The sequence below is a fragment of the Sinohyriopsis cumingii genome, unplaced genomic scaffold (assembly GCF_028554795.1).
Source record: "Sinohyriopsis cumingii isolate HCF-2022 unplaced genomic scaffold, ASM2855479v2 utg000066l, whole genome shotgun sequence".
Taxonomy (NCBI): Eukaryota; Metazoa; Mollusca; class Bivalvia; order Unionida; family Unionidae; genus Sinohyriopsis; species Sinohyriopsis cumingii.
The window spans coordinates 1,518,391-1,531,515 of record NW_028315866.1 but is presented as its reverse complement, the minus strand read 5'-3'; the positions used below and the strand labels follow the sequence as shown (position 1 = coordinate 1,531,515).

At 34.8% G+C, this 13,125-nt stretch overlaps 1 protein-coding gene across 1 annotated transcript in view; it reads right to left on the bottom strand.

Moving 5' to 3' along the window:
• LOC149774971 (uncharacterized) overlaps positions 1–7,312 on the bottom strand; it is a 30,789-nt gene extending 23,477 nt beyond the window's left edge. Inside the window, exons 1-2 of the mRNA XM_089944621.1 lie at positions 7,260–7,312; positions 2,243–2,399 (exon numbers count right to left, since the gene is read on the bottom strand). Of these exons, the coding sequence (XP_089800747.1) occupies positions 2,243–2,399; positions 7,260–7,295 (193 nt within the window). The 5' untranslated portion in view covers positions 7,296–7,312. The remainder of the gene's footprint in view (positions 1–2,242; positions 2,400–7,259) is intronic.
• Positions 7,313–13,125: the final 5,813 nt, after the last annotated feature.

The following is a 13,125-nucleotide window of genomic DNA, read 5'->3' as shown; positions in this document are numbered from 1 at the left end:
TGGCACATAACTAAACGCATGACACTTGCGTTACATGTCACATGCTCTACCAACTGAAATACCGCACATTTACCACTCCATTATGAAACAAGCTGGGAATTATCTGAATACAGATGTGATTTAGTTAAAAATATAAAGGTAATTCAATCTGTTAAAAGATAATTTTCAAAAAGCTACAAAACCTAAAGTTGTGTTATACACTTTGACTTTCCAACCAACCAATTGCTAAAGTGCTTTTGCAATCACAAAATGTGATACAGCAGCACTGTTAGCTTTTGTTCTTCAGATTCAGTTAAATCAAAGATAAGGAATAGTTGCCAATCTCCTTGACTCTAAACAGTTTCCTCTTAGCTAAATTATTCCTGATCCTTTCTGAGACCAAGCCTCCAGGTACTGACTGTTGTTTTGCTGTGTCTTCTCATATTTTCTGAATTTCTTCATCAACAAAGATATCATCCACCCATCTCACCATACAACAAGCAAACAAGATTATTGCCAGGTCATCATGCTCTGAAGTCTGGACAATTACACATGGAGGTATACCAAATAAATAAAATCTTTCCTCGATTGACTCAAGCCACCTACCCGAGAGGCCATGCTCTTCGTAAGGCTTTTCAAAAACTACAGTTTAGGTTTCCTTAGTCACAACGGTGACATCAAAAGTCTGGAAACATGTAGAAACCGAATCTGTCATTGACAAAGTTCCTGCATCTTCACTAACCAAAGGCATCTGATCTACTTCATTCCACATCAATCCTTGGCATATTTTGCTAGCCAAAACAGTTTTCAACAAGTGACATCGTACAGGTAAAAGAGTTACTGCTCATGGCAGGTGAAGTAAACTGTCTAGTGAGAGAGCTCATTACATATGTTGAGCACACGATACAATAATTTCCATGACATCCACACGTAATGAGTATTAAAAAAAACACTGTGTGTTAACAGTTTAAATTCAGAAACTGACATGTGACATAGTTTTGTCCAAAGAGGCTCTAATGATTACTCTCAACAATCTTCCTAGGTAAGTATAAGGAGCAATCTGATGCATATGTTTTTTCCACCTGCATCCAATGAGAGAGCAGAAGGTAGATAAAGCATTTATGCCAAATTCAGACCTACTGTCACTATATTTTGTACAAAAGAGTGGAGGGGAAAGAAATAACCCAGAGACTGGATTATGAATAGTAATATGAAAAAGCACAAGTACTTTGGTCAAAGAAAAATATATATGTACTAAGGATACCATATGCATCATGATACAAAATGATATACATACTGGTATATCATGATACCGCTTTCATACTAGACAGGTGTTCACACAAAATGAAACATGGTCATGAAAGTTTCAGGATCAGGAAAACCAGTGCAAGCAAAGATTGCACTGTTATCAAAGATTAAGTAATGAAAGGAAAAAAACAGGATACTGTAGAAAAAGGCCATAGTCTTGCAATTCATTCAGATTATTTTCCAAATGACTCATTTTTATATAGATTTTTTATTTATTTCCTTAAATATCATTAGCTATACATGTCTTTGTTTCCTGCCTTGTCTTCAAAATGGACTAAAATACATGACAAAACAATGCAGAATGTCTTATTTAAAATTATGATACTATCCAATGTAATGACAAAATAATCACTTTGATGATTCCTGTGATAAAGAAGAGACGTCAGTATGATCATGTGACCAGACAAAAACCACATTTATATTACTGATACATGATCAAAGAGATGACCTGGGTAAAACTAAGATAGCTAATCATATAACCACTGGAATGAATTATCTCATGTGATGCCAGTTGTGTCATACAATGGAGTCTCAAAGAGACTGGCAGAAAATCTCAGGCACTAGCACACTCGATTTTTCTAATAATCTCTGTTTGTTGCTGCACCAAATGATCTTTCTGATATCCCACTTGACTATTATCTCACTAATACATACCTGTCATAGTTTCAAGTACACAGTATAGATTTAAAAATGCTATTTCAAACGGTTTCAACAAATCTGCGTCTAAATTGTCCATGCTACATATAGTTTCAAGCCAATTGGACAGACCTGTATCTGCCACATAACAGAGTGTCAGTAGGTCAGAGTCTAAGTTGTCCATTCTACTCACAGTTTCAAGCAAACAGGATAAACCCAGATCTACCATTTCACTGAGCATCAGTAGATCAGATCTGACATAACATCATTTAATGGTAGATCTAGGTCCATGCTGTTAGTAATTAGATATAAATGGTACCTCTTGGAACAGCTTTCTTGTGTTTGGGCTTTTTGACATAATACTCCAGTACTGGTCTATTTAAATATCTTTTCAAAATGAAGTATCTCTGTTTCCACTGATTCTTCTTGCTCCATAATAGTGTCCTTCTTTGACCGCAGAGTTTGTACAGATGGTCCTGAGGAGAAATAACAAAATACTATGAATAAGTGACAGTATTCCCCTAAAAGAATTGGTATATATTAACCTCAAAATATATCCTGTATCCCCAGATCTGCGGATTGCTGGTATAACATTTTTCTACACACAATGAGACCTTATACCCTATTTTATTTGAATACTGGAAAACTTTTTGTTCTCCTAATCTCCTGACTTCATAATCCACAAATTAATTGTAATCTTCCTTTAAAAATTACTGTCTGTTAAATTTATTCAGAGTTTTGATGGTTGTGTTGGAGCATTATTGTTGATTGGACAAATCTCTAAGATGTGGCCTGCATGCATAAATGCATGAAGGTACACATGTAGCAGGAACTCTGTACAAAAGAGGAGATATATGGAAAGAAAGGAAGATAATGCAGGCAATCTAACAGCATGGATTCTTACTAAGAATGAAATACTTCATGTCAACCGGTAGCCAGGATGAGATAAATAATCTTCATTATATTTTGTAAGTAAGTCATATGCATATATATCATATGTTTTATTACTAAATAATGGGTTTGTGTTATATATATATATATATATATATATATATATATATATATATATATATATATTATGCAAATAGTGGATGTCATGTATAAACATTAACATTAGTTTGCTGCAAGGGATGCTTCAGTTTTTTGCCTCCAGTCTGATAATAAATAATCTCAAATGAAAATGTTTTCATAAGCACCAAAAGTTTTCATAATGAAGTCTGAGATTTTTAGGCTGACAAAATATGCATCCCAAATTCATTTGGAGTGATTGAGGCATAACAAGGATATGATATAAAAGCACAGGTTTCTAAGATCAAAAAGAGTAACCCACACCACACCAATCTCTTATCAGCCTATGGAAAACCAGGCACCTGTCTTTGTTTATGCTCACCTTTAACATTGTTCCTATTCCATCTCAATTATCATACATGTAACTGATACTATTTATTTTTCTGCAGTAATTAGATACCAACTGTACTTATCACTAAGTTATCTGTACAAATTAGATATCAGCTGCATTTATTTCACTGCATGTATTCCTAATTTTGCATACTTTCATAGCTTGACAACACCTACATGTATGTGGTGTAAATATAAATGCCATGTCAGTCAACAATTACTCTATTTCATTTCATGATGTTGAACAAGACTAAGGGTGAATTAAATAAAAACTCTCTAAAGTCCTGTTAACCTTTGTGAAATCTACAAGCTTAGTTACATTTTAACACTCTTTGTTACCAACGGTATGAAGGCAGATCAAACTTCTTACATTCATAAATTGTCCACAATAAAAAGTTCTGGGTTGATCCATAATACACAACAAGTGAAGAAAAAACAGAGGGGGGGGGGAACCAAAGTAACTTTGTCACAATGGATTTTGTATAGAATTCAATGTGAAGTTGTGCACTGGATGGGCTTTTTGCAAAGTTTTATCTATGTCTTACATCCAGATTTTTAAATACTTTGCTCTTTGTTGATATAGTTTGAATCTTAACAATAATTTTTGAAAAAGTAGTGAAAATTTATATATGACTGTGCTTGAAATAAACCTACAGCAATTTTTTAACACTAAACAGAAAAATGTGAAAAAAATATTTTAATGTATAGGAGGCACTAAGTCACATTTACAAACTGCCTGAAATGAATTGTGTAGCAACAGATTTTTGCCTCTGAATGACCTATTACTTGTAAAGTCACACCAATTAGATGTACAGTTACACCAAACATAGACCAGTTAATAGTACGACATAAATCACTTGATCAACTCAGAAGGACAAAATAAGAAAATATGTTTTCCCAATAATAGCATGAAAATAAATAGGGTAGGATGCTAATTTTATGTTTGTTATTACTTTTGTATTCAGCTCATGTTCATGTCATAGTTTCCAATCTAAAGTTACTAGTTCAGATGCAAAATCTGGGTACTGTCTAGACTGGTTTATATTTATCTTTTTGTAGACTTTATAAAGAGTTACAGTGTTAGGGCAAGTAAAATAATGTAGACTGGGTTATCAAACACACCTATTTTGTTTTGTGCTTAAGAGAGTTGAAGCTATGTAGGGTTTTTCTGTATATAGTTATTTTATGTTAAATATGCTAAGGTAACAAAGCAATTTTGCTTCTTCATTTATATCATAAAACCTGTTGTATGTCGTTTATATGTTTACTGGTATTCCAAGAAATTTGAGTTTTCTTCCACCAATGACACAACATCAAATCTGGCGAATCTGAACAGAGTGAGAATACATTTTCAGGACTAAAGTCACTTTAGAAAATTTCTTTGAAATGGATGTGCAGTTTCTGAAATTAGTAGGCCTACATTAAAGAAATGAATTGTTAAATAGTGCCTTTAAGGAAAAAGTCATAGCTCAAAAAAATTAAATTCAGGCACTTGCTCATGGCAAGTTACTTCCTGGATTTAAATCCTCTTACCACCATAATATGTCCATTCCTATTACCTTTTACTCTGTACTCACAGATTTTAGCACCTGTATGTGCATTGTCTGAACATCTACATCTATATGAAAGCTTAAGAATCTCAATACCCTGTTCAGTGAGATTAGAAAAGATATGAAACTTAAGAAACATAGTTCGTGCTTTTTCATATTTCAATCATAATTTCACTTTCTGTAAATAGCAGCTGCATGTTTCATAATTTTACTAGTTTATGTCAGAGTAGAGTGGACACCACTGTAATTCATAATAAAAACTAAAAGATACTCTTTCTGCATTTCAGTGAAACCAGCAGCTCTGAACTATATGGATTAAAATAAGGATGTAGGCGAGAAACACTAGCACTGCTGGTAAGACACATCAACAATTGCCCAAGTTAGTTATCACACAATTGCACATGAACCATTGTGGATCTATTTTAACCAGCAACACTTTTCAGTGTGTTTTGCTCCAGAAGCTCATTATTATTTAGCAAATGACTTATGAACTCTAGTTATATGTCTCTTATTGTTCCCCATTTATAGATGATATGCGTTGCTTTGTATACAACATTATGGCTGTGTGTATATAATTATGGGGATGACACATTCCTATGGGTGATGAACTTATGCAAAGAGTTCACTATTAATCATGTTATCAGCATATTTTGGAAGATGAAGAAAAAAACAACAAAACAAACAATCACACATTTTGGCTACTGAAGGATTTGTCAGACAAATAAGATCAACACTATTTTTTTTAATCAAGCCTGACAGGCAACTTATTAAGGATATGAGAAGGTGCCCAGGCAGTGGGCTATCAAATGTTACGTAACCACTGCTACTGGAGATGTAGTACTAATATTAGTACCCTTACTCATACCTTGTGGACAGGGTACTAACATGAGCATATACGTGTTAATGGAGCAAGCCGGGTGTGATTCACACCCGGCGCTCTTTTAGCCTAATAATAACACTTTAAACATATTACTTGAATATAATCCAATAAACTGAGTAGTCCTCTTATTTAATACTGGAAGTATCAAAAATCATTGTAGAAATAGTTGTAAAATCTTGTTTACCTTTTTTAGCTGATATTTTAGTTTAGGTCGTCCGCCATATTATTTCAAATAATGATTACTTCCGTTCTCAGCCTCGTTTGTTTGTGTGCCATATAAGGACATTGACGCCTTATTTGGAAATGTAAACAAATCGTAGTAAAAATTTGGCGCCATTTGGGTCAAAAATTCTGCACAATAAAAGTAAATACGGTTTATAGCAACTTTGAAATTCCACCAAGAAGAGATTATTCGCCACTTGATTGATAATAATATAGCGTAAAATATCCAAAATATGGTCTGGCAAGCCTTACGTAGAAAAGGGGTCACGACCAGAGTCTCGCGTTATCTGTCATGGCGGACAGGATAAGGTTAGAGTAACCATGCCAATTTATTTTATCGTGTAAGGGCTTAATCAATTCAAAATAAGCCAAACTACTTTCACAACATGATTATACTTATGTAGTTGATTTCTACACTGTTTGTTTTTCTGACTTTAGTGATGAATTTTTTTGCTCTATTACATGATATGGGATCGGTTCGTAGCCTCAACCACAACAAATCAAGTTGAGGCTACGACATCGTAGCTACTGGAGATGAAATACAAGTAAAGGTATCCTAGGTGATTAGCAAAATATAGCTTCTAAAGCATTTCACATTAACAGATTTTGCTTTCTTTTATCATTTCATTAATCTTCCTTGCTTTTTCAAGACGTAAAACTCTCCATTTACATGTGTCTGAAAGAAGAAAGAACGTGGGGTTATAGTGAAGAAAATAATTAATATTTGTTAATTGGCTATAGCAGGACCAAGTTAATGAGGCCTGGTGAATCTTGGGGCAAGAGAATGTAGTGAGCATAGGAAACATCATTTTTTCGGGCACACCTCTTTTTTCTAAACAGCTGCTTTAGAGATGAAAATATCACTCATCACAGGAAATCAGTGCAGGCTGTACAGTAAATACATTAGTCACTAGGTACTGTATGACTATGAGACATTAACGGCTTATCGTTTTCCTCCATGTTGGAAAATGATTAATAAATGAATCCCATCTGTGTGAAATAAATCAAAGATATACTACTTATCAGACATGTATTTCGTCCATTAATAATATAGCTACTACCATAGAAACATTACGTGACGAACTGCGTGATTAACGTTACATATCAAAAAGGTCAATTGTATTTACGCTTGGTTGGGATGATACGAGTTGTATTAACAAGTACATTCGGCAACCTCTACTCTATAAAATGTTAACTTTTCATACCAGAACAAAAAAAAATAATAAAATTCACCTAATATATTATGTGCAACATATTACTAATAAACTAGACTATGAACTACAAACCTCATAAATTATATCCCCATCTGAGGCGGAAGCCATACTTGTTATTGTTAGCGTTATTGTTGACATAGTTTTCTCCATCGGTGAGAGAACCGTTGAAACTGGTTTAAGATTATTTATAAATAAATAAATAAATAAAGCAAACAAATAAATCCAATAAATGCTATTGTCGCATAATGTGCTTAATATTACAATGATAGTTGTTTCTTTATCAAAAATTATGAAAGTATTAAGCGGACATCGATATGACTGTATATTACTATTGCATATGTCATCAATGATATGGTATAGTCTGACGAATAGCGGAGAACACGTCCCATGGAAAACTCGCCCTGGGAGAACTTGCCCCATGGAGAACTCGCCCTGGGAGAACTCATCCCAGGTGTCAGGAGAAGTCTCCTCATGGTGGTCGGTGAAGTAGCCCCACTTCGCCTGGAGAAGTCGCCCTAATGATCATATAGTAATTCTGAGATGACGCCACATGGGTGTTAAGCCTTTATTTATTGTTGTTTTCTTCAACTTTATAACTTATTAAATCTATAAAACTGACAATTTTCAACTTTTCCATTTGATCAACTCCACTTCTGTACTTAACGAAAAATAAGTGTTATTAGTCTCTTTTGCTCGCTCTTCAAAGCATTAGATGCATTTTAGTTGTAATAATAGAGAGGTGTAAGCATTATGTGATGTCTGTAGTTTTATATATGAAAGGGTTCCAACCTAATAACATATGTCATGAAGGATTAGATTGTATTGTGAAAGTAATTACATCTCTCTCTCTCTCTCTCTCTCTCTCTCTCTCTCTCTCTCTCTCTCTCACACATTCTACTGTGTTGAAAACCTCGTGTTGAGTGAGATTACGGGCTTTGTTCAGAACAGAATCAATTACATGTGTAGAATACTTTATATTTTGTAAGTATGTTTGTAATTTAGTAAACGAATTTTGTAACTGCCATTCATCTAAAATAATGCGTCGTATCTTTTGGACTGGCTATATGGTATACAGTTTTTACATGATGACATGGGATGGCATCAAGACTATTCCACATATTGGTGGATATTAGTTTCCTTGATATGAATATTTGTAGGGATAGTGTTATCGATATTTTTTTTATTACATTTGCATCTAAAAATGAAATATGCGTACTAGATGCAGTATAAGTAAATGTAATAGTCGGGTGAAAATGATTTAGGCTATTAATACATTTTTTAAGTTCTTCAGTTGAACGCTTCCAGATCATAAATATGTCATCTAAAGATCTGAACCAAAGAGATGGATTAAACTTTTCGTTTTAAAGAAAATCCTATTCTAATTTACCCATGAAAGGGAAGAGTATGAAGGACCCATATTAATACTCACTGACGTACCCATTATTTGTATGTAATTCCTATTATTAAATTGAAAATAATTATTTTCCAAGATAAGTTTTATTATTTTACAAATATCTTCACCAGATAGTATGCTATTATTAGGATTGTTATCAATAAAATATTTACACGATTCAATACCATCTGCATGTGGAATGTTGGTATATAGTGATATTACATCTAATGACAGCAGGATTGAAGTTATCAGATAGCTGTGGAATAGACTTCAACTTTTTAATGAAAGTAGTTGTATCTTAAATGTATGAAGGAAGTGATTTCATTAAAGGTTGCAAATCACTATCAATGAATTTGGATAGATTTTCAGTATATGAATTACAACCTGATATAATGGGTCGTCCTGGAAAATAAAAAGGTAAATTCTGTTTAGGATTTTTATGAGTTTTGGGTAATATGTAGAATTGAGGTGTACGTATGTTAAGAGGGAAAATATCAAATTCCTCATATACGGAATTATTAATTTTAGCGATCTGATTAATGCATGTTGAAATTTTTTTATTTAATTTCTATTGACGGGTCTTTGTTAATATGTTTGTAGTATTTTTCATCATTTAATTGATGTTCAACTTCTTTAACATAATCATCTTGATTCATAATAATAATAGTGTTTGACTTATTATCCTTTTTAATCACTATAATGTCGTCATTCATTAAATTATATAAAGACTTCATTTCGTCCTTATAAATATTACTATGATATTGCTTTTCATGATTACCAGTTAATATCTCTTTTGTGATCGCGTATATATAAAAATCTAAATACGAATCACGTAAAAGATGATTTAATTCTGTTATAAAAACGTTATCTAGGTGACAAGTTTTGGGGTGACTTCTCCAACCAATTGGGGCGACTTCTCCAGATCAGTTGGGGTGAGTTCTGCCAGGGCGAGCCCTCCATGGGGCGAGTTCTCCATGGGACGAGCTCTCCGCATACCTAGTCTGACTATACATTCCTGTTTGTTTATACCCCTGGTGATTTCAATAAAGAATACGTCTAATGTGATAAAAAGTGCACAGAACTAAGTCAATTGAATTGTTGATATATAATTTCAATCCTGACTGTGACAGAATGGCATTAGTGCTGGCAACCCTTGCACCCTTTCATCCTTAACGGACTTTCCATACTAACACGGCGCCATATTGCATATACTATAGGTACGTTTATTTCCATCAGACAACATAATCACGTAGTTTATCCTGTTCGGTAACAATCACGTTGAGAGTTTGGAATTATATCCTTTGCACACATGAACACAGAAATTTAAATGCTTGTTAAATCCACGTGAAAAGCAAATATGGTGTTGTCATTATTTTACTCTGCTTGATTCGACAATGTAAACATCGGAAAGCAGACTATGTACAGCTGAAAATGGACTTGTCCAGGAACTGGAAATGGATCCAAGCATGTCTGTCTATTACATTAAAAACTTCCGTTAAGCGTGAAACGCGCAGAAGATCACGGTGTTAGGGCCACTCTACTCATAGTCAGTTTAGAAACTATAAATCAATAAATGAATTGACTAAGTTCCTTGCACATTTTATCACAATAAAGTTTTCCATTATTTAAATCGGTAGTGGAGTAGAAACAAACGGATTTGTATTGTCATACTATCGACCTGACGGAATATTTATACCGCATACGTGAGTATTGCTATTCAAGTATTAAGCAGCCGTCGACATGACGAGATTTATACGTTGTATATGTGATCAATACGACGTTGTTTACGTTAAAAAAACGAGTTACTGATTGGATTTTTTTTTTACAGGACTATGTAGACATGACGACACATTTAAATGCGTAGGTTTACTATGCTACCACAATATTTCAATCAGACAATATAGATATACCGACTTGTCATGTCTTCATAATCATGCAATCATGCAAAAACCAAAGTGAAATCTGTACTGACTCTTTTGTAAGAAAATAATCTAAAGGTATGATCCAGTACAATTCGAACAGAATGTGACAATGAAAGCAACGCATACTATAAACAAATTTGTACTACCCTCTATTATGGCGATTCCACTCGATGGGCTCTTATTTTGGCCCAAGTTTGCATGTTTAGTACATGACAAACATTGGAAAAATCCATAGCGATATATAACTTTCGTCTGGAAGTTTCTTGGTGACAGTTAAGATGCAGAGCATTCAATAATCAGGACTGAACAGTCTTTTGTTACAGAAAGTTAGTGTACAATTTTAAAAGAACAATTTATATTTAATTTAAAATGAGTAAATGCACATAGACGATCCATGTGACTGGTACGATGGCTCGTTTTGTTAACGATAAGAGATCTTTATCACACATGCACAATAGCATATCGTTAACCAAATAGCAGCTTAATATTTTCCTAAGATATAAATTCCGTACTTAAATTAAAAGTTAGTTTGGGTCAACCACATGCGGGCGTTTCATTTTAATTTTTTATTGAGAAAGTTTCCATGTGACCCCACACTTGTTTTCGATGGCGTTGTTTTATTTTCGCAATTTGATTTTCAATAAAACTGACCTACACTTCAGGATAAACAATGAAGTCGTACGCACGACTGGATTAAAACCAGCCAATGCGATTTGACAATTTTTTAAAACTTTTAGTCAGAAAATGAGGTTTTTAACCTGTATAATTCGCAATGTCATGATGACCGAATCTGCAAGTGGCGATTCCATCAGGGAGTATCCATCGCTTGGTACTGCGCGGAGACAAACTCATCTTGGTACATAGATGTATAACTATATGATGCGTTTTGGATCGCATGCTATTTGCAATGTGTGCAATTTCACTTAAATCTGAAGACAGTCCAGGTACAGTTCGTGCTTGAGATTTCTACAATTACCTTCGGAATACCTTTGCCAATTTTAATGTTCTTGGGTCCGATCACATTCGAGAACATTTCGGATCGCAGTCCCACATACTATTCGATTAGTTTACCTGCGCATTTGTCTTTCTCTTGTCAACCACCATTATATTCGCATTGCTAAACAACGTTTGTTCTTTCGAACACTCGCTGGTATCAAATGCGATGACCAAACTTGATTTTGCTATGTCCACATACACATCATAGGTGGTGATGTGCATCAGCAGTGAAGCAATGTTAGTGTACAGCATCTTGACCTGATCCTGATAAAAGGTTTGATCGTTCCATATTAAAATTCGTACATGAGCAGCTTTGACAGCTCCAACAAGGATGAACCCATATAGAATGAGTTTGTCACATTGAGTTTAAATGTTTTAATGAGAACGGCAATAAGTTCATCATCAGAGATTTTGTTCTGGATTCAAAGAAGTCTGCTTCCGCAATGAGCCTTCGAAGTTTGCTTTGCTTATTATCACAGACAAGATCGGCTCGAATTCATTTGCCCAGATTTTCTATGGTTTTCCCAGAACGGCACTGTTCATGAGTTTGGAAACGTCCTTGTAAGAATAGAATCATTTGTGGCATTGGTGCGCAGGTCCATATTCATCTGAATGTGCGGCGCCATTCAAACTTGTTGACGAAATCCACGCACTCAATGAATCTTGGTTACACGCGTACCTAGTCGCATATACAACTACAGGTTTGGAACGTGTAATGTATAATCGTGTTTGGTTCGAAGACTTTGGTACCATTTTAGTGCATCCAGTGTATTTACAGCCGAATTCATCAATGATCGCTCACTGATACGGATACAATCATGAACTGGGCACCCATATCGCTTCTGTGGCCATCAGATAATCGTTGTGTTCCTCGTGTGAATGCTCAGGATATTCCAGGTCAGCTTAAAAGAAGTATACATGATCACCATGGATAGTGTGATTATGCACGTGTCTTTTTTAGATCACTGTACGCAGGATCGATCCATCGAAATCCACCAACCGGAAGTTGCTGCATCATGGCCTACAATACAAATTATTGTCATCTAGATACATCATATAACTGTTGGGTCAGCGGGGTCATATCCGTCCACGCTGGTGTTGTTGGCACAAGCGTATATGTGGCTTGACATAGAAATTGCGCCACGAAGCGATTGCGCGATAAATAGATGCTGCTCAGTGTCAGTGGACAATTCCAACTTGATTTTGGTTTAGGTCAACAATGCATCCCAGCCTATACCCGGTAATGAGAAGTAATGGGCGGGATCAAGCTTATACAGAAGCGAGGTAGTATCACGAAATTTCTCAAACACATCAGCTAGCAACATCGCATATGTGCGTAGATACAAATCGTGTTAGTCACCTAAGATTTTACACTCAAATGCAGACCAAAGTTTCGTTTCATGTTCGTAATTTTCTTCTGAAATACCTGCACGTGACAAATGTAATCCAATCACTCTTTTACATGTAGCGATAAACACCTTTATTTGTCAACAGGTCTGTATTGGTTGGACAGTATCGACGAGTGGTTTTGAAGTTTTCCGCCGTCAGATTGTTTGTCAACTTGTCCAAGGACCAATTCAAAAACTGTTTCGAATCGATAATATGCAACTGACCCAGACGAAACATT